This window comes from Oncorhynchus keta, chromosome 13, assembly GCF_023373465.1.
Source record: "Oncorhynchus keta strain PuntledgeMale-10-30-2019 chromosome 13, Oket_V2, whole genome shotgun sequence".
NCBI lineage: Eukaryota > Metazoa > Chordata > Actinopteri > Salmoniformes > Salmonidae > Oncorhynchus > Oncorhynchus keta.
Genome location: NC_068433.1, coordinates 37,510,379 through 37,533,545, shown reverse-complemented (window position 1 = coordinate 37,533,545; position 23,167 = coordinate 37,510,379). Strand labels below are relative to the sequence as shown.

Here is a 23,167-nt window from a genome sequence, read left to right as displayed (position 1 = left end):
CTGGTACTCACAGCACTCTATTGTCCCTCTAATCACTCTGACATCAATGCTAATGTAATCGAAAATCTAATCAAACACTTCATGAGAGTCCATGAGCTCATGTTGCGCAACATTTCAGTAGGCTATGCAATTGCACAAGAAAACAGAGTGATGGCCTCTACTAAAAAGATGAGGGTCCCATCAGCTTTCGACAGACTAGGCCTACTATATGTATTTCTGAACTTTCCTAATATTAAGCACATTGCTTATATTTACAACAGGAGTGTAGCCTACCTGGCTGGCATGAAAATTTACCACGGGAAAAGTGTCCTCCATTCGCTGTTTAAGTGCATAGATGACATGTATTTTCTCCCGCTGCCCCTGTTTCGATACAGGTGCTTGATAATGGTCCACTTTACATCAAAACAAATTTCACACATACAGTACCAGTCAAAAGTTTGGACACACCTACTCATTCATGGGTTTTTCTTTATTTTCACTATTTTCTACATTGTAGAAGTATAGTGAAGACATCAAAACTATGAAATAACACATATGGAATCATGTACTAACCAAATAAGTGTGAAACAAATCAAAATATATTTTATATTTTAGACTATTTTAGACTCTTCAAAGTTGCCACCCTCTGCCTTGATGACAGCTTTGCATATGGTTGGCATTCTCTCAACCAGTTTCATGAGGTAGTCACCTGGAATGCATTTCAATTAACATGTGTATATTTTGTTCAAGTTAATTTGTTGAATTTATTTCCTTCTTAATGTCATGAGACTATCAGTTGTCTTGTGACAAGGTAGGGTGTTATACAGAAGATAGCCCTATTTGGTAAAAGACCAAGTCAATATTATGGTAAGAGCAGCTCAAATAAGCAAAGAGACATTTACATTTAAGTCATTTAGCAGACGCTCTTATCCAGAGCGACTTACAAATTGGTAAGAGAAATGACAGTCCATCATTACTTTAAGACATGAAGGTCAGTAAATCGGGACATTTCAAGAACTTTGAAAGTTTCTTCAAGTGCAGTCGCAAAAACCATTAAGCACTATGATAAAATTGGCTCTCATGAGGACCACCACAGGAAAGAAGGACCCAGAGTTACCTCTACTGCACAGGGTAAATTCATTACCAGCCTCAGAAATTGCAGCCCAAATAAATGCTTCAAAGAGTTCAAGTAACAGACACATCTCAACATCAACTGTTCAGAGGAGACTGCATGAATCAGGCCTTCATGGTCAAATTGCTGCAAAGAAACACTACTAAAGGACACCAATAAGAAGAAGAGACTTGCTTTGGCCAAGAAACAACACAAGCAATGGACATTAGACCGGTGGAAATCTGTCCTTTGGTCTGATGACTCCAAATTTTAGAATTTTGGTTCCAACCGCCGTGTCTTTGTGAGACGCAGAGTAGGTGAACCGATGATCTCCGTATGTGTGGTTCCCACCGTGTAGAATGAAGGAGGAGGTGTGATGGTGTGGGGGTGCTTTGCTGGTGACACTGTCTGTGATTTATTTAGAATTCAAGGCACACTTAACCAGCATGGCTACCACAGAATTCTGCAGCGATATGCCATCCCATCTGGTTTGCGCTTAGTGGGACTATCATTTATTTTTCAACAGGATAATAACCCAAAACACACCTCCAGGGTGTGTAAGGGCTATTTGACCAAGAAGGAGTGTGATGGAGTGCTGCATCAGATGACCTGGCCTCCACAATCACCCGACTTCAACCCAATTGGTTGTGGATGAATTTGACTGCAGAGTGAAGGAAAAGCAGCCAACGACTGCTGAGCATATGTGGGAACTCCTTCAAGATGGTTGGAAAAGCATTCCTCATGAAGCTGGTTGAGAGAATGCCAAGCATGCGCAAAGATGTCATCAAGACAAAGGGTGGCTACTTTGAAGAATCTTAAATATGTAAAACATTTTGAATTTGTTAAACACTTTTTTGATTACTACATGATTACATATGTGTTATTTCATAGTTTTGATATCTTCATTATTATTCTACAATGTAAAAAAAATAGTAAGAATTAAGATAAACCATTGAATGAGCAGGTGTGTCCAAACCTTTGACTGGTACTGTACATTTGTAAATATTACCGTCATCTTTGAAACACAAGCGCTGTGTAAATAGATCTAAAACTCTTTTGCACCTCTACCTGTCTGCCTCCTGCTAAAACTTTGTCCTCACTTCTGCTAGAAGGCCCCTATTTTTACGCGGCGGAGGTAAGCTACGGATTTCGCGCCAACCTGTTACTTTTAAATTGCACCCAATGAACTCTGAGTCTCTGCATTTGATCTTCATGTGTATTGTGGCGTAGCGTGATATAAGCAGAATTCAACATGATTCCCCTCGCCGATTTCAACTGCCCCCTTAGTCACTTTATGCCCGGTCTGTTCTTCAGAGAATAAGACCCTAATTGTGTTGAGCTGAATCAAGGAAAGTAGCTAAAGTATGTTAAATTGACAGCATCTTTGTAATATTGAATATCGCTACCTGGCGGAGTTAAAAAGTCAGCCTTTCTAAGACCTCTCCTGCGTATCTCTACTGGGTGGGAAAAGAGAAGATTACACACTGTACATAGATTCCCCTGGCTCAGGGTGTGTTGTCTGATAGTTGTTATTTCCTCAAGGCCTCTTGTCTCTCCAGGGGGGTAAGGAGGAATATAATTGCAAGAGCATTGTGCGCTAATAAACCCCGCACCCCCCCTAGTAACGCCACAGGTTGCTAAGATTGAATTATAATTACCTACCTAGCGCTCTCCCTCTACTCTGCTCTCTCTTTTGCCTATCGCTGATTGCAAATCCATGTGTCTTGATTGGAAGTGTTGCTTCTGAATACACGCAGACCAAGAAGAAATGGAGGTTAAAGAGAAAGCAAGATAAAGGAGAAAGAGCGAGAGAAGGGGAGGTGAAAGAGAGCAGAAGATGGAGGGTAGAGAGATGAGAAAATAAGATAGATGTGTATGAGTGAAAGTGACCGAGAGAGCATTTACTTCTTGAGGCATTTATGATGATTCATTTTCACATTTCCCGTTAATGTTATTGACCTCCAGACTGTCCTGTCATCTATGGTGTAATAAATACCCGTTTTAGTCTTCCTCACAGAAGATTTCTATTTCTTGGGTCATTCCATGAAATGAGTGCCTTTTGTGACCTGTGTGAAGCTAGCCACAATAAGTATTACCCACAATAGTGGAATTCGCGGTTCACCTTCAAAATAGCGGTCTCCATTTAAAACTGATGAAACGGATACAAATAGTGGAATAATGAAATATTTGGACTACAAAACGCTGAACAAGGTTGGAATGGTTGGAACACTATCAACATTCCCCTTTTATTTTGAAAATTGTGAACAAAACAACTCAATATTAGCCCTTTCAATGCAACATACCGAAACAAAACTAACTATGCAAGAGATTTTGTTGTAGGCAGAGCTGCAGTAGGCCTATATGCAAATAGACCATTGCCATATATGGATCTGGGCCGTTCATGTTGATCTGTACTGTTTTTACAGCATGAACGGTCGTGAGTAGATGCGCTTGTTTTGAGATCGAAGCGAGAGCGACAGGTAGCGTATTGTGTACATTTGTTCATATCCTTTGCTAGTTACTGAGTTATTAGCCCAGTTATAGATCATACTGTACGCTGAACGATACAACAGCTATTTCTATGTTCAAATGTTATGGGATGCATTTTCTCCATAGTTTATTTTATGGTAGGCCACTTTGGAAGGCCACTTTGGTATAGCCACAGTATTCCACTTGACCACTGTTAGTTTAAACTTAAAGCAGGTAGAGCCTCATTAAACGCGCGCCCGGAAGTTTTGCAGGATTTTCACAACTAAAGTTTGCTCTTAGCAGATGTGAAATTTGCTCAGGGATGGAAAAAAAAACATTGGTCTTGGGTCCATGAAATGGTGTGTCAACCTACTCGGTGACACCCACAGAACACAACTGTGAAGAGTTTACACAAATACTAGAGTTGTTGCTCTTATTGTGGGACCTGTTAATAACTATTGAATATTCAAAGCATGTTATATTAAATAAAGTGTCCTTGAATATAGACCACATGGAGAATTCAATAAATAAGCATTTTGACATGTCTCAGTTGTGTTCTGTTGGTATCACTGAGTAGGCTGATGACCCAAGGGTGTATATTGCAATATGAATGTCAATACGCACAGTCGGTTGACTGACAGTCACATTAGCTCACCAAAGTCCTGCAATAAGAGTCTACGATACTGACAACTCTTCACAGTTGTGTTCTTTGGGTGTCACTGAGTAGGGTGATACTCTTTTTCATGGACCCAGATCCAAAAGTAAGGATGTACATTGCAATATGAATGTCAGTATGCACAATAGGCTGGATAGGTGATTTCTTACAGTTAAAGTCCCACATTAAGAGCTACGACACTAATATGTGTGTACACTCTTCATAGTTGAGTTGGCTGAAACCCCATTTCATGAAACCTGTCTTCTGTGGACTGCATTCTTGCTTTACCTATGCCCCCCGCCATTCATACCCCCATTATTAAATATAATTGTCCCTATCCCTTCCACCCACAAAGACCTGTTGGTAGTGTAGGCCTCGCCAACCAACCCAGGAGGAGGTCTATGTGTGTGAGTCCTCCGATGGCCCTGGTCTTGTTTACTTGTTTGATTTATTGTCTGACAGACCCACTGAATTGGCTGTGATGGGATGGGACGGAGCTTTGTTCAGTGCCCATTCACAGTCACCCGCACAAAGACAGCAGTGTGTGTCTTCTGGTGCAACTCTGGTCTGCTTGCTTGCGTGCGCATGCGTGTGTTGGCACCAAGGCAAGAAAGACAGGGAGACCGAAAAGAATAAAGGGTTTCTTTCAGTTTTTTTTCATTCAACCACTCCTATTGTAAGAAGCATAGGCAGTTAAGCTGACGTTCAGTGTTGTTCATGGGGGTTGTAATATGGCAGCAGATCTGAATTGTGCTGATCTGGTTAGGCAGCAATCAGTTTAGGTGTGTCCCAAATGCCACCCTATTCCCTAAATTGTGCACTACTTTTGACCAGACCCATATGGGCCCATGTGAAAAGTAGTGTACCCTAAAGGGAATAGCCTACCATTTGGGAGGCAGATTTGGTCTGAAATGGCTCTATCCTATTTAGAGTGAGTGGCTGTGCCTGAGGGTTACAGTGCACCCCTCTTCTGCTGTGTTCAGCGGCACACACACTTTTAGAGCTAGCTACTTTGAGGCACTACACATATGCATACAAAAGCACACACACACACTGGGAAAGAGAGACAGAGCAAGAGAGAGTGACTGACTGGAATTTGTAAGTGACAATCCAAATCAATAGGTGTCTATTACTGGATGAGAGGACTTGTGGAATACTTGTGAAACCCTGTCTGAATCCTATTTGTGTGTAATCCTGTTATTAACTCGTCTACAGCAGGATTTCCTTACGTGGCTTTTCACTCTATGCTTGTGGAATCAACTGCTACAGTTTTAAATTTCATTTATTTTGGCATTCGAAGATTAGAACTAAACCGAACATTCACAATCAAGCTTCTCTGTAACAGTGGCTGGGCCTGCATTCATAAAGCGTATCAGAGTAGTCCTAGGGGTGCTGATCTAGGATCAGTGTGAAAATACTCACAAGTGTGAAGTTCAGTTTTTCATCTCACAATTACTCTTTTTACAGAGAAACAACCAAATGGGATGTCCATGTCCATGACCATTTTTGGCATCCCAAATAAATCTAACACGTTTAGCTTTTTGTGTTGCGCACTTAGCTAGAGAGGAACGTGTTTTGCTAGCGATGTTTCTGTAGCAGAGTTTGCAATTCAAATGCCCACCCGATTGATACAAAGCATGACATAATTCTGCCATGTAGGCCTACTTTTCAGTTAACATTTACATGGTTGAGAATGTTTTGGGGAAAGCATTTCTATTTCCCACAAGACAGTTATCATTATCATCGATACTGGCTACACAAAGTGATAGCCCTAGTTATTACATGTGGCATTGATTTTGCAAACACCATTTGCGAATGCTCGGACATGGACTCATCTCCTAACGGACCATGCGATTCATCAGGGGGGGCCGGATCCTAGATCAGCACTCCTACTCTGAGACTCTTTGTGAATACAGGCCCTGGTCTACTCCAATTGGAGTGATTTCCCCCATCGTAAAAGACAGAGGGTTTAGGGATTAATCAACAGTCGATTTGGTACACGGGCAAAATGGAACATAGTCCTAAAGTGTATTTTTTTCTTACATAATTACAATGAGGAGAATGGGTCGATTTCATGGTGGAGGGAAGGGAAGGGAACACTGGACAGTACAAATGACCCAGGGGAAATTGTCAGAGAGAGAGAAACCTTTTCATTTTCTTCTTTTGCAATTTTACTCCCATCCTTCAGAAGAGGTAGGCTATTGGTTTTGGGGATAAAAATAGATAGATGTTCTTCCCAATGTAAAGCACGGATACAAAAAAAAACATCCGGATCCATGTCCTTTAGATAGGTCTATCAGCTGTCTCATTCAGTCTTGCTGTCTAAGTAAAGGGGACTTGTATTACTCTTAGGCTGGGGTCCTAGACCCCAATTTCAGGCTGCCTAAATGACTGCCTGAGTACATTTCTGCAAGGTGGGTCTGGCTAGTGCTATGACGGCACTAGTCATCAGTATTTCTCAGAAGTTCAGACAACTAATATCACTGTGGTTTCTTACCATGCCTTATGGGTTCCATTTGAAAGCTTATTTTGTCCTCTGACATGACTTGGACACCACTGCTTGGAGGGATGGTGGATGCGTTGTGAAAGGGGCCTGTGTAAGTTGGGTGTGTTGGGTGTAGTGTGTTGGATGGAATCCTGGATAAACAGTGCCGGGTCAGGAAAGGCGTAGGGGAAGGTGCACACACAAACACACACACACCCTCTTTCTCCCCCGCTCTCTCTCTCTCTCTCAAAGCTCAACTTGTATTCTCTGGCTTTAGAGGTGTTTTGGGAATACTCCCTCAAGTGCTCATGTTTTCCATGGCATGATGGGTGAGGCTTGTTATGACAGAAACCTGCACAGACATCACCGTTATGCGTTTCCGTTAGACCATACTGACCATATAGTCCATTAGTTTATCAATGAATGGCGTCTCTGTTTTGTCTTCAACAGGGGCATTCCCGGAAAGAAGTGTGGAAACATCATTGTTAAGGCAGAAGAGATGGGAAACTGCAGGGTGAGTAGTGATGGCAGGGGATATGGAGGGAAAGGGAGTTTTGGGCTGCATCTCAAGTATTCCCCCCCCAGACATTTTTCCTATTTTGTTGCCTTACAACCTGGAATTAAAATTGATTTTTTTTTTGGCGGGGGGGGTCGTATCATTTGATTTACACAACATGCCTACCACTTTGAAGATGTTAAATATATTTACTTCCACTTCTGGCCTGCTCGCCTCCCTACCACTGAGGAAGTACAGTTCCCGCTCAGCCCAGTCAAAACTGTTCTCTCTTTAAGGAATACCTAGGATAGGATAAAGTAATCCTTCTCACCCCCCTTAAAAGATTTAGATGCACTATTGTAAAGTGGCTGTTCCACTGGATGTCATAAGGTGAATGCACCAATTTGTAAGTCGCTCTGGATAAGAGCGTCTGCTAAATGACTTAAATGTAATGTAAATGTACTTGTGAAGCAAGCAAGAAATTAGACAAAAAAACAGAACTTGAGTGTGCATAACTATTCACCCCCCCCTCCTTAGTCAATACTTTGTAGAGCCACCTTTTGTAGCAATTATGTCTCTATAAGCTTGGCACATCTAGCCACTGGGATTTTTGCCCATTCTTCAAGGCAAAACTGCTCTAGCTCCTTCAATTTGGATCGGTCCGATGGTGTACAGCAATCTTTAAGTCATACCACATATTCTCAGTTGGATTGAGGTCTGGGCTTCGACTAGGCCATTCCAAGACATTTAAATGTTTCCCCTTAAACCATTCAAATGTTGCTTGAGCAGTATGCTTAGGGTCATTGTCCTGCTGGTAGGTGAACCTCCGTCCCAGTCTCACATCTCTGGAAGACTGAAACAGGTTTCTCCTCAAAAATGTCCCTGTATTTAGTGCGATCCATCATTCCTTCAATTCTGATTAGTTTCCCAGTCCCTGCCGATGAAAAACATCCCCACAGTGAAGCATGGTGGTGGATGTTTTTCATCGGCAGGGACTTGGAAACTGGTCAGATTTGGGATGGTATTCTCGTGGTGATGCGAGGTGTTGGGTTTGTGCCAGAAATAGCATTTTCCTTGATGGCCAAAAAGCTCAATTTTAGTCTCATCTGTCCAGAGTACCTTCTTCCATATGTTTGGGGAATCTCCCACATACTTTTTTGTTTGCTGATTTTTGTTCTTTAAGCAGTGGCTTTTTTTCTGGCTACTCTTCCTTAAAGCCCAGCTCCGTGGAGTGTACGGCTTAAAGTGGTCCTATGGACAGATACTCCAATCTCCACTGTAGAGGTTTGCAGCTCCTTCAGGGTTATCTTTGGTCTCTTTATTGCATCTCTGATTAATGCCCACCTTGCCTGTTCTGGGAATTTTGGTGGGCGGCCCTCTCTTGGCAGGTTTGTTGTGGTGAAATATTTTTTCCATTTTTTAATAATGGTTTTAATGGTGCTCTGTGGGATGTTCAAAGTTTCAGATATTTTTTTAGAACCCAACCCTGATCTGTACTTCTCCACAACTTTGTCCCTGACCTATTTGGAGAGCACCGTGCCGCTTGCTTGGTGGTGCCACTTGCTTGGTGGTGTTGCAGACTCTGGGGCCTTTCAATACAGGTGTATATATACTGAGATCATGTGCCAGATCATGTGACACTTAGATTGCACGCAGGTGGACTTGATTTACTAATTATGTGACTTCTGAAGGTAATTGGTTGCACTAGATCTTGTATAGGGGCTTCATAGCAAAGGGGGGGAATACATATGCATTATTTTTTAAACAAGTTACTTTTTCCATTTCACTTCACCAATTTAAACTATTTTGTGTGTGTCCATTACATTACATCCAAATAAAAATCAAGTTAAATTACAGGTTGTAATGCAACAAAATAGGAAAAATGCCAAGGGGGATGAATACTTTTGCAAGGCACTGTACATCATACCATCATAAGGACAACATCAATCAATAACCACTTTGCCATGGCATATACATTAAATTATATTGTTATGGATTTACTATCGTAGGATATTACTCTCACCTTGATGCTGAGTAGAGTTGCCCTGAGCTGTGTCCTGTAATGTTAGTGTTGACTGATCAGCATTAATGTCTGCATCTTCTATCCGAAGTCTCTCACCAGTATCTGCTGTGAATACTGAGCTGTGAGCTGTGCTGTCAGTTTCATCAGTCTCAACGTCTCTCTGTTATTGTAGGAGTCAGTGATGATGCAGTTCTGTGGGAATAAACTGGACAAGAAAGATTTCTTCGGCAAGTCAGACCCATTCCTCGTCTTCTATCGCAGCAATGAAGACGGCACGTGAGTATACTTTACCTACCCCTTCTTCAGATCCTCTCCCCCATTCAATTCCATTCATCAGTCCCGCAATCTGATGGAAATTAGATTCCATTGAATTCCTTTAGGTAAACAACCTTACATCTCTTTGTGTGTGTGTGCGTGCGTGCGTTACAGCCTACTGGGTCTTCTCTCTCATCAACACAGGTCAGATAAGCAGGTCTACTCAATCAATCAATCAAATGTATTTATAAAGCCCTTCTTACATCAGCTGATGTCATAAAGTGCTGTACAGAAACCCAGCCTAAAACCCCAAAAGGCAAGCAATGCAGGTGTAGAAGCACGGTGGCTAGGAAAAACTCCGTAGAAAGGCCAGAACATAGGAAGAAACCTAGAGAGGAACCAGGCTATGAGGGGTGGCCGGTCCTCTTCTGGCTGTGCCGGGTGGAGATTATAACAGAACATGGCCAAGATGTTCAAACGTTCATAGATGACCAGCAGAGTCAAATAATAATCACAGTGGTTGTCGAGGGTGCAACAGGTCAGGAGTAAATGTCAGTTGGCTTTTCATAGCCAATCATTCAGAGTATCTCTACCCCTCCTGCTGTCTCTAGAGAGTTGAAAACAGCAGGTCTGGGACAGGTAGCACGTCTGGTAAACAGGTCAGGTTCCATAGCTGCAGGCAGAACAGTTGAAACTGGAGCAGCAGCACGGGCAGGTGGACTGGGGACAGCAAAGGAGTCATCAGGCCAGGTAGTCCTGAGGCATGATCCTAGGGCTCAGGTCCTCCGAGACAGAGAAAAAGAGAGAATTAGAGAGAGCATTCACACAGGACACCGGATAAGACAAGATAAATACTCCAGATATAACAGACTCACCCTAGCCCACCCGACACGTAAACTACTGCAGCATAAATATTGGAGGCTGAGGCTTTATCACACACACACACACACACACACACACACACACACACACACACACACACACACACACACACACACACACACACCTATATTGCAGCCTTGGAGGGAAAGCTCCCTATTGCCCCCCTGACCTCTCTGTACACGGGTCAATCTCTCTCTCTCTCTCTCTCTCTCTCACTCACACTCACTCACTCACTCACTCACTCACTCACTCACACACTCACACTCACACTCACACTCACACTCACACTCACAGTTAATGGAAGGTGAAGCTCTCTGAACTCATATTCCACACGGCACTATATTCACTTTAAAACCATTTACTTTTGCAGTGAATGATGATTATACTGAGAATTACTCAGTTGATGCTAATTGCTCTTAGAACTGAAACATGTATTTTTTGTGCCGGTCATCATGATGACATGTTTTTTTTATCGCTCAATATTTTGCCAAAGTATGGAAAAAAGGAATCAATGTCTTAGAGATTTGAGTGCAATTTATCTTCTTGGGGGGGAAGAAAGATCTGAGGGAGCTGAGAGTCAAAGAGAGACGTTTAAACTTGAGAAAAATCTTGAGAAGATCACAGGAAGATAGTTTGTCTCGCTAACTCTGACTTTGCACAGACACTCTGAGGAAGAGAGGAAGATGTGGGGATAAAGAGGAACAGTGAAAGGAATATTGTCCAGTGATTGATTGACCCATTGATAAGTGAATGGCTTGTCTTGTTGCTGTGTTTCTCCAGGTTCACAATCTGCCATAAGACAGAGGTGGTGAAGAACACACTAAACCCAGTGTGGCAGGCCTTCAAGATACCTGTCAGAGCACTCTGCAATGGAGACTACGACAGGTCAGTGCGTGTCTGTGTGCGTGTGTGTGTAGTGTGGCCAGCAAGATTAAACTGGCATTTACTGTTTTGCTGAAGTGTGTGAGGGCCATGTTGATAATCTTCTTTTTTTAAACTTTTTTTTTTTTTACAATTGGCGTGTTTTGTAAAAATATTTGGTTGACAGGATCTAATCTGCAAGAGGGGAAAATATTTTTTCGATGTACTCCATTTTCCAAAAATCACCATGCATGCATAGAATTCCTTGGTTGCTAAATTGGTTGTGAACCTATTAAATGCATATGGAAGCTATTATAATTAACTCCAAAGGAGAAATGAATGCTTGGTCTGCTTATGAATAGCCTTCCTCTCTGCAATCATCTTTCTCCCTCAGTGGAATAGTCTATTCACATGCCTGACTGACAGACAGGTGTCATGCCCTCACTCAAATGTAATGGCCCTTAAATCCAGGGTGTAAGAAGCACTGCAATAGTTTTTCACCCCCAAGTTTGAACTCCCCCAGTGTGTGTGTGTGTGTGTGTGTGTGTGTGTGTGTGTGTGTGTGTGTGTGTGTGTGTGTGTGTGTGTGTGTGTGTGTGTGTGTGTGTGTGTGTGTGTGTGTGTGTGTGTGTGTGTGTGTGTGTGTGTGTGTGTGTGTGTGTGTGTGTGTGTGTGTGTGTGTGTGTGTGTGTGTGTGTAATGTAAAGGACAATATGTGTGTGTGTGTCACTCTGTAATCCCATCTCAGGGATTGTGTTTGTATTCATCTCCAGTTGTCAGTGGGCTTGTTTGCCAGTGATAAGGCACAAAGCCCCAGATGGATGGTCTGAGCTAGTCAGGCTGCATTGATTGGAACAGAGCTGGGCCCTGGCTCTGTCTGAGTTGTTAGGAGGTTAGTTAGAGAGAGCTCATTGTTATCAGTGTGTGGGGAGCCAAGGAAGCACACGAATGAACGCTTACACACACATACATATACATTGATTTACGCACACACAGCGAGAGTGCGAGTCTCTGGGGGTCTGGGATGAGAGATAAGGGAGAGGCAGGACGAGAGCCACGAGAGAACACTAACAATGGAGAGCTGTGTGTCCCCCTGCTGATACTACCACCGCTGATGGGCCCTTGTTAAGGACACACACTCTCACGCACGCACACATACACACTTTCTCCCGCCACCCCGGGGACTACAGAAGGAGCAGCAAACCCATTGTCTGTCCTGCCAACTCATCGCTCCTGTCGTGTCCTCAGAGCATCTTTAGGTTGCGCTTCAATACAGTAATTGTTTTCCAATGAGGTAGTTAATAAAGTCCACTGCTGTTTGTATGAGGGGTCATCCCCCGTGCTGTCCTCCTCTACAGTAGATGTGCGTCCCAAATGGGTGCCATTTGGGTCGCAGTGCAGGACTCCCTCCCTCAGGACCCAGGATGGCTTTATCTTGTAAGCCTTGTATCTAGTCAGCTTAGATGGATGGTGATGGGCTCATCCTTCACTCCATTTGATAGGAGGCTGAGCTGTGTGTGTGTGTGTCTTTGTGTGTGTCTTTGTGTGTGTCTTTGTGCTCTGACAATGCCGGATTGTGCCTCATACCCTCTTACGAACCCCTTCGGGAAACTCATTAATAACCTGTGACCTCTCACCCGGTGGTAATCTATAACTAATGATTACCTTTTCATCTAAGCATCTGTTCGTTATTTTATTTTTTTCCTCATCTGAAAAGAGAGGTGAAATTGAGACAGGTGAAATTGGTGCTGGGTGGAAATACGCATAGCCACAGTGAACTACTCATCTCTTGGCTCTGGTGAAGGAAAATGGCCACTTGTCAGGGGAAAACGATTCTTCAGTTTGAGAGGATTGGGATGATGGTAGAAGAGCACTGCTTTTCTCTCTCTAGCGTTCGGTATTTTGGAAACTAATATAGACATGATGTAGATTACTATAAACGATCCTCCTTCAGAATAGTATGCATTTGAACTTAAAACTTGTTTGGTGGGAATGTACAATGCCATGATCATAGATTCTGCTGATAATTGTCCTGTTAAACGAAATAAATCTGTTTCTGATATATATATATATATATATTTTTTCACCCTACTAGAACGATCAAGATAGAATGCTACGACTGGGAAAGAGATGGAAGGTAATTTAATTTGAGTCTTAATTGAAAAGCACCTTCATTAGCATGATGTAATCCACTGTGTTATCTAAATTAGGATACTTGAACTAATCATAATGTATATTTCTAGAAGGTAAGGAAGCTGGAGGGGATGCTGATTCATTCAACACACATTGACCTGTTGTTGTTGAAGTGGGGGAATTGGCTCATTTGAATATAGAGGCGGGGCCAAGGGCGGGGCAGCAGTAGAAGAAACACCAACTTGATTTGAGTGTCACCATTTCATATTATGGGTTTAGTGGACAAGGTTATTGCACTGAGGTGTTGCGTTACGGTATGCTCTCACTCCCTCTGTCTCGTTGCCTCTTTATACCCGTCAGCGTTATGTCAGGTGTTACCAGATCTCTCTTTGCTTGCAGGTAGAGGGGTTACACTTTGTTTCTGAATTAATTTTACTTTAAGGAAGTGTATTGAACATACAGTGCCATGAAAATGTATTTGACCCCTTTTTTAGATTTTCTCTACTTTTGCGTACATTTGACACGGAATGTTACAGGATCTTCAACCAGAATCGAATATTAGACGACGGGAACCTGAGCGAACAAATAACACAACAATTACATGCTTATTTCATTTATTTAATAGACACCGTTGTACAGCAGCCAATGTCCCTTGTGTGAAAAAGTAATTGCCCCCTTGCACCTGTTAGATTCTACGTTTGAGTCAATCAATCACGGACACCGAAGAAGCTTAACCACGTCTCCTCCTTATCTCTAAACATTGCATCATTATTGCTGAGCAGGGAGCTAAGTGATATGATCCTTCAATGGGGTCCCCCCCCGTATCAGTACTGCCACATGCGATCGTGTTCCCTGCACTCCGCCCCTCCCAAGATTCATTATGGCACCCCTCATGTCCCTTTTGTAACTAATGTTCCTATTCTTCTGAGTATAACAATGTTCAACGTTTACCCCAGAATCCAACACACTTAATAACTGGTTGTGTCACCTTTCAGCTGCTTGTTGATCAGTCGTCGTGGAGGATTTTGTCATCCGGAAAAGTTACTTTTGAATCATTTGTCCGTAGAACATTCTTCCAAGAGTCTTGCTGATCCTCCAGGTGCTTTTTGGCAAACTTGAGTCAACTTTTTGTACGACACGGATCCCGTTATGCCTGGCGAAAACCAAACGCTGCATTTCACTGTAAGAACCTCTTAACAACGGTCTAGCGTGGTAGTGTGATGGTTTGGGGATGCTTTGCTGCCTCAGGACCTGGACGACTTGCCTTAATAGAAGGAACCATGTATTCTGCTCTGTATCAGAGAATTCTACAGGAGAATGTCAGTTCATCTGTCTGTGAGCTGAAGCGCAGCTGGGACATGCAGCAAGACAATGATTCAAAACACACAATCAAGTCTACATGAAAATGGCTCAAAAAAACAACCCGTTTTGGAATGGTCTAGTCAAAGTCCAGGCCTAATCCCAATTGAGATGTTGTGACAGGACTTGAAACGAGCAGTTCACGCTTAAAAACCCACATATGTCGCGGAGTTAAATTTGTTCTGCATGCAAGAGTGGGCCAAAATTCCTCCACAGCAATGTGAGAAACTGATCACCAACTACAGGAAGCATTTGGTTGCAATCACTGCATCTAAAGGTGGCACAATCAGTTATTGAGTGTCAAGGGGCAATTACTCTTTCACACAAGGGTGTTGAGTGTTGCGTTTGTTTATTGTAAACTCAGGTTCCCTTTATTTAATATAAGGTTTTCGTTGAAGATCTGATAATATTCAGTATCGAAAATAGAGAGAATCAGAAAGGGGGCAACTACTTTTTCCCACCCTCAAGTGGCTGCATGAAAAACACAAGTGAAATCTCTCCTTAATCACTCTCAAATAATGATTAAATGTCTATCTATCTCACTCTTTCTTGCTTTAACATTTCATGAATAATAACTTATCTCAACTGATCTCATTCCGTCCACTAGACTATTATAATACTTTGCAATACACTTAGGCACGTCAATCAGGCTTCTGCAACTAACAGTGGTGCTTTGTGGGTTGTGTATTTGAAATCCTATGATTTTACTAATGATTGTTTTGTGCGTTGTGTCCTTAGCCATGACTTCATAGGAGAGTTCACTACCAGCTACAGAGAGCTATCCAGAGGCCAGTCCCAGTTCAATGTGTATGAGGTAAGTGTGTGTGTGTTTACATGTGTGCATGCGTCATGTTTACGTATGTATGTGTACTTGGGGGAATGCAATATTATGTATCTGTATACTTTTAATGTCACTCACCCACACAGAAGCACATTTAGTAAATCTCCTCTGGAGCGATTCTTCATGGCATTTCTCCTGAATTTTTGTTCACGGAGTTTGACGTAAAGTGAGGCAGTTTTGATGGATGGCCAGCCTCCACACTCCGTCTCTTAAGATAGAACTGAACAGTTGTTCATTAAAAACAATATTCTGAGTGGGAAGCACACAGGGGGACCCTTATTTTAAGCAGCTGGTGTTTGTCTAGTGAGAGAAAGAAGACACACAGCCACACCGTGATTGTGTGCTGTTATCCAAGATTCTGGCACTGGGACATGACAATCTATCATCATTTCCCAAGTCACAGCTCTTGGCTTCCACCCATATTCTCTGGTTTGTTTTTTTCCTCCACAGTAAATTGTAATATTTAGGAGAGGAGGTTCTACATCACTAGTGTGTTGTGTGTGTGTGTGTGTGTGTGTGTGTGTGTGTGTGTGTGTGTGTGTGTGTGTGTGTGTGTGTGTGTGTGTGTGTGTGTGTGTGTGTGTGTGTGTGTGTGCGTGCCTTCCTTTAACCATCAGTCCATTTGTTAACAGTAAGCACCCAATGCCCAGCATCAAATGGATTTGTCACATACAAATTATTAGCAGATGTTAATGCGAGTGTAGCAAAATGCTTGTGCTTCTAGTTCCGACCATGCAGTAATATCTAACAAGTAATCTAACCAAACAATTTCACAACAACTACCTTATATACATAAGTGTACGAATATGTACATAAAAATATATGAATGAGTGATACCCGAATGGCATTGGCGGTATAGAGTACAGTATATAGATATGAGATGAGTAATGTAGGGTATGAAAACATTATATAAAGTGTCATTGTTTAAAGTGGCTAGTGATACATTACATCAAGATGGCAAGATGCAGTAGATGGTATAGAGTGCAGTATATACATATGAGATGAGTAATGTAGGGTATGAAAACATTATATAAAGTGGCATTGTTAAAAGTGGCTAGTGATACATTTAATTACATCAAGATGGCAAGATGCAGTAGATGGTATAGTGTACAGTATATACATATGAGATTAGTAATGTAGGGTATGTAAGCATTATATAAAGTGGCTAGTGATAAATTGATTACATCAATTTTTCCATTATTAAAGTGGCTAGAGTTGAGTCCCCGCCCTGTGCAACTGGGTACTCGACTTCCCGATGGGCCGCCCCAGGTGGTGAGGGTAGGTAACAACATCTCCACCCCGCTGATCCTCAACACTGGGGCCCCACAAGGGTGCGTTCTGAGCCCTCTCCTGTACTCCCTGTTCACTGTTCTCTATACTGACGCCTAGCTTGTTTGATTGAATAGCTACACTGTTTGTATTCGGTCATGTTTCCGGTCACCTTGCCTTGATTAAAAGCAGTGGTTCGCGCTTTCAGTTTTGTGTGAATACTGCCGTCAATCCACGGTTTCTGGTTGGGGAATGTTTTAATAGACACTGTGTGTACAACATCACCGATGCACTTGCTAATAAACTCACTTACGAATCAGCGTATTCGTCAATGTTGTTGTTCGCCGCAATGCGGAACATATCCCCGTCCACGTGATCAAAGCAATCTTGGAGCATGGAATCCGATTGGTTGGACCAGCGTTGAACAGACCTGAGCGCGGGAGCTTAATTTTTTTAGTTTCTGTCTATAGGTTGGGAGCAACAAAATGGAGTCGTGGTCAGCTTTTCCAAAGGGAGTGGGGGGGACCTTATATGCGTCGAGGAAGTTAGAATAACAATGGTCTAGGGTTTTGCCAGGCCTGGTAGCACAATCGATATGCTGATAGAATTTGGGGTGCCTTGTTTTCAGATTAGCCTGTTTAAAATCCCCAGCTACAATAAATGCAGCCTCAGGATATGTGGTTTCCAGTTTACATAGTCAAATGAAGTTCTTTCAGGGCCGTCAATGTGTCTGCTTGGGGGCGAATATAAACGACTGTGATTATGATAGAAGAGAATTCTCTTGGTAGATAATGCGGTCGGCATTTGATTGTGAGGTATTATAAGTCAGGTGAACAAAAGGACTCGAGTTCCTGTATGTTGTTATGATCACACCACGTCTTGTTAATCACAAGGAATTACACCCCCGCCTTTTTTCTTGCCAGAGAGATGCTTGTTTCTGTCTGGGCGATCCGTGAAGAAAACAGGTGGCTGTACCGACTCCGATAGCGTGTCTCGAGTGAGCCATGTTTCCGTGAAACAAAGAACGTTACAGTCTCTGATGTCTCTCTGGAATGCTACCCTTGCATGGGGCCCGATCTCTGTTGTACACATTGCCCCTTCACACAAACAAACACAAACACTGCTTATGGTTGTCCACCGTGCCCGATGATCACTATCTTCTCTTTTACTTGTGAAATGCGCCGCTTGTGAGCAGCTCCCGTCTCCCTGGTCTTCTCTGTCTATCTGTTGACTTGATGTGACATCTACTCTTGAGAGAGAGAGAGAGAGAGAGAGAGAGAGAGAGAGAGAGAGAGAGAGAGAGAGAGAGAGAGAGAGAGAGAGAGAGAGAGAGAGAGAGAGAGAGAGAGAGAGAGAGAGAGAGAGAGAGAGAGAGAGAGAGAGAGAGAGAGAGAGAGAGAGAGAGAGAGAGAGAGAGAGAGAGAGAGAGAGAGAGAGAGAGAGAGAGAGAGAGAGAGAGAGAGACCATGTTTGAATGAGGCTGCTGTTCTCTCCACAGGTTATGAATCCGAAGAAGAAAGGAAAAAAGAAAAAATACCTAAACTCTGGAACGGTAAGCCACAACGGCCACTCCATTCTTTTTATCTTGTTTATGTTGATTTGAGCTTGGCTTAGTCATTGTCTTTATTGTAAAGCCTGTTCCATCCTGCCATCCTTGTATCCATATTGTCTCCAGGTAACTCTGCTCTCATTCCTGGTGGATATAGAAGTCACCTTCCTCGACTACATCAAAGGAGGGTGAGTGACACTGCATTCTCTCTCTACAGTGTGAATGCAGAGACTGAGTGAAATAACCTCTCACTCCTGCATTCCCTCGTTTATTCATATAGAAAAGATAAAGAAAGACAGAGAAGTCGAGAGAAAAGGGAGAGATTGACAGGTATGCAGATGTGAAGTCCGGTGGAGGGGGACGTGAGGAGAGTGAATTGTATGTGTGTTCATTCTGGCCCTCTAGTCCATTGCTGAATGGGTGATGGTGGCTGAGTGTGTGCAGTGGTGCGTAGCAGAACGCTCGCCCACACACACTTTCTGACTTTCATAAGACTCGCAGGGAAGGCTAGTCAGGCTTGCACTCCAGAGCATGGGTCGAACGGTTAAACAAGGAAGAGAGGGAAAGGTTTAGAGAGACCGAGATGGAGAGAGTCAGAAAATCAGAGAGACAAAGAGAGGGAGAGAACGTGAGAGAGGTCTGTGACCAAATGAGAGACACAGAATGGCCATTTTGAAAGCAGCACTCCAGTCCTCTTATGGCCTGTTCTTGACAACACTTCTCATCTAAAGGTCATGGATCATGTGTAGTATTGTACAACAAGGATAGGTAGGGTAGCAGACTAACATGTGGTGCATTGACCCTTACACTGTCAGAGCTCTCTCAGTATTTCGATGAGCATTTACATTGTCAATGGCAGTCAGAGGAGGAGCGGGGAGCTTTTTTCAATCAAGCACAACATTTCATTGATATGGAGCTCTTTCCTCTCGGCATGTAGTCAAGTCCTATACAGTCTGACATGTAGGAAGTTGGTCCTGTTTTGAGCTGTCGCCTGAGGGTGACCTGAGGGGTAATCATCACTAACCCTCCTGTGTAGTTCAGGAAGTGTAGTCATGTGCTGTATGTGAATCTACCCTCAGGTTACTGTTGTGAATGTGTTCTCAGTCAACATCAATTTTAAAATACATGTTAATGAATATATAAATAACTAGGGCCGGGACAATACCAGTGTCGCGATACTTGTTAGTGTGGTGGCAAGGAGGCAAAATATGAAGCAAATTTGACTTCTTTAGGAAAAACGGCCCTAATGTTGGAAACAAACATCATTATGTTGTCATCCCGAGTCACATTTATTTATTTTCCAACCTATAGCACACAATATTTGGCACCTCATGAGGTTTTTAAAGGACCAAAGAGTTTGGTCTGCTTCGTGTAAAAAATGTTTCCATGGAAAAAGTATTGCAATACTGGTAAATTGTCCCGGGTCTTCACAGCCCCAGTCAATGAGACAGCTGATGTATCTACATGTTTATAGAGGTGGATGTCTCTCCTCCCATCATATATGGGTAATACAGGACAAGCCAGAGGCTGAGGTCACTGACCGTTCCATGTGAGATCTACATTTACTTCCTCTACCAATCAATAAGGTATCGGCAGAATACCAAAGAATATGTGGATAATAGATGGAAATACTGAACAAAAATATAAATGCAACATTAAACCATTTCAAAGATTTTTCTGAGTTAAAGTTCATATAAGGAAACCAACCAACCGAAGTAAATTCATTAAGCCCTAATCTATGGATTTCACATGACTGGGTCTGGGAGGGTATAGATCCACCCACTTGACAGCCAGGCACACACGCACGCACGCACGCACACACACACACACACACACACACACACACACACACACACACACACACACACACACACACACACACACACACACACACACACACACACACACACACACACACACACACACACACACACACACACACACACACACACACACACACACACACACACACACACACACACACACACACACACACACACACACACACACACACACACACACACACACACACACACACAGACAGACAGACAGACAGACAGACAGACAGACAGACAGACAGACAGACAGACAGACAGACAGACAGACAGACAGACAGACAGACAGACAGACAGACAGACAGACAGACAGACAGACAGACAGACAGACAGACAGACAGACAGACAGACAGACAGACAGACAGACAGACAGACAGACAGACAGACAGACAGACAGACAGACAGACAGACAGACAGACAGACAGACAGACAGACAGACAGACAGACAGACAGACAGACAGACAGACAGACAGACAGACAGACAGACAGACAGACAGACAGACAGACAGACAGACAGACAGACAGACAGACAGACAGACAGACAGACAGACAGACAGACAGACAGACAGACAGACAGACAGACAGACAGACAGACAGACAGACAGACAGACAGACAGACAGACAGACAGACAGACAGACAGACAGACAGACAGACAGACAGACAGACAGACAGACAGACAGACAGACAGACAGACAGACAGACAGACAGACAGACAGACAGACAGACAGACAGACAGACAGACAGACAGACAGACAGACAGACAGACAGACAGACAGACAGACAGACAGACAGACAGACAGACAGACAGACAGACAGACAGACAGACAGACAGACAGACAGACAGACAGACAGACAGACAGACAGACAGACAGACAGACAGACAGACAGACAGACAGACAGACAGACAGACAGACAGACAGACAGACAGACAGACAGACAGACAGACAGACAGACAGACAGACAGACAGACAGACAGACAGACAGACAGACAGACAGACAGACAGACAGACAGACAGACAGACAGACAGACAGACAGACAGACAGACAGACAGACAGACAGACAGACAGACAGACAGACAGACAGACAGACAGACAGACAGACAGACAGACAGACAGACAGACAGACAGACAGACAGACAGACAGACAGACAGACAGACAGACAGACAGACAGACAGACAGACAGACAGACAGACAGACAGACAGACAGACAGACAGACAGACAGACAGACAGACAGACAGACAGACAGACAGACAGACAGACAGACAGACAGACAGACAGACAGACAGACAGACAGACAGACAGACAGACAGACAGACAGACAGACAGACAGACAGACAGACAGACAGACAGACAGACAGACAGACAGACGGGTGTGAAGCCGGTTGGACATACTGCCAAATTCTCTAAAACAACGTTGGAGGTGGCTTATGGTAGAGCACTTTACATGTTGTGTTTATATTTTTGTTCAGTGTAGTGACTGATTTGGTCTTATGTAGCAAAATTTGATTTTTTTTATTTTTTACATTCAATAAAAGTAGAGACTCAGAGCTAGAAAATGATATACCATGCACTACAATGGAGTGATTTGAAAGTTGATAAACCCCACTTCTAATTTGAAAGTTGATAAATGCCAATTTTGAGGAAATTACCCTTTTCTTTGTCTACACTAATTTAGCATAATTCACATCTTCTTAAGCCTTAGCCCCACCCATCTCTTTAAGGATTCACATGTGAGACCATGTGCTAAACAGAGATGGTAAGTTAGTGTAGTAAACAACCAAAGTGGTGAAAGTAGTAGCCTGCAATAAGGAAAAACTCCATGTAAAAATACACTTTATCTAGTCTTGGCCTTTATCCTTATCTGACTTTGGTACATGTCGTGTTGTTCGTCACATTACCATCTGTGGTAAACACACACTATATAAAATAAAAGCTTGTCACATGCACATGATGCAGAAGGTGTAAACGGTACATCTACAATGCATTTGGAAAGTATTCAGACCCCTTGACCTTTTCAACATGTTGTTACTTTACTTACAGCCTTATTCTAAAATATATATTTTTAAAACTATTTCCCTCATCAATCTACACGCAATACCCCATAATGACAAAGCAAAAATGCATTATTAGAAATATTTGCAAATTTTTTAATCACATTTACAAAAGTATTCACACCCTTTGCTCAGTACTTTGTTGAAGCACCTTTGGCAGCGATTACAGCCTTGAGTCTTCCTGGGTATGATGCTACAAGCTTGGCACACCTGTATTTGGGGAGTTTCGCCCATTCTCTTTGCAGATCCTCTCAAGCGCTGTCAGGTTCAGTGGCGATTTTAGCATGTAAATCTTGGGGGGCATGCCAGCAAAGCCACAACACTAAACAATACATTACTTGCACTATAATGATGACACGCGGTGCCCACAAACTGTTAGGGCCTACATAAAGCTGTCCCAACAGCAGAGCTTTCTTTTCAGCACAATGGGGTGAATCCTTACCACCGCTACACCTGGCTATCAGCGGAGCCTTGTCTGGCAGTTCTATCAGCCTCGTTTACTGCCTTTTTTAAAACATAGCTGATATGGCTGACTTGCTTAAACAAATGTGGTTTCTACTGTCAATTGAGATGTAGACACTATGGCATAAGGGAATGATGTGTGGATAAGAGCCATTCTGTAATTTCGATATTAATGAGTGAGCTAAGGCGGACATAGTCAATATTACTGTGTTCAGCGACAGAATGCAGAACATGGGCTGCTCTTACAGTATTTTCCCTGTACACCAAGTCAGAACCGTAGGATAAATAAAAGGGGCATATAAGCAGACAATGAAACCTCTTACAATATTATATGATGTTTCTCAAAAACAGGTTATAGGCTACACATGCACCACCATGTCAGAACAGTAACTTAAGCGAAATTAAGAGGTGAAAATAGACCAAATTATTTGGATGAGGCACATGGGCTA

At 42.9% G+C, this 23,167-nt stretch overlaps 1 protein-coding gene across 5 annotated transcripts in view; it reads left to right on the top strand.

Annotated features, from left to right (window-relative positions):
• Positions 1-23,167, top strand: part of LOC118392262 (copine-8-like) — a 118,816-nt gene that overhangs the window by 71,312 nt on the left and 24,337 nt on the right. For all 5 annotated transcript variants that reach the window (XM_052460070.1, XM_052460071.1, XM_052460073.1 and 2 more), the window contains 7 exons: positions 7,150-7,213; positions 9,391-9,494; positions 11,136-11,240; positions 13,312-13,353; positions 15,447-15,522; positions 18,317-18,370; positions 18,494-18,555. In XM_052460070.1, the coding sequence (XP_052316030.1) occupies positions 7,150-7,213; positions 9,391-9,494; positions 11,136-11,240; positions 13,312-13,353; positions 15,447-15,522; positions 18,317-18,370; positions 18,494-18,555 (507 nt within the window). The remainder of the gene's footprint in view (positions 1-7,149; positions 7,214-9,390; positions 9,495-11,135; positions 11,241-13,311; positions 13,354-15,446; positions 15,523-18,316; positions 18,371-18,493; positions 18,556-23,167) is intronic.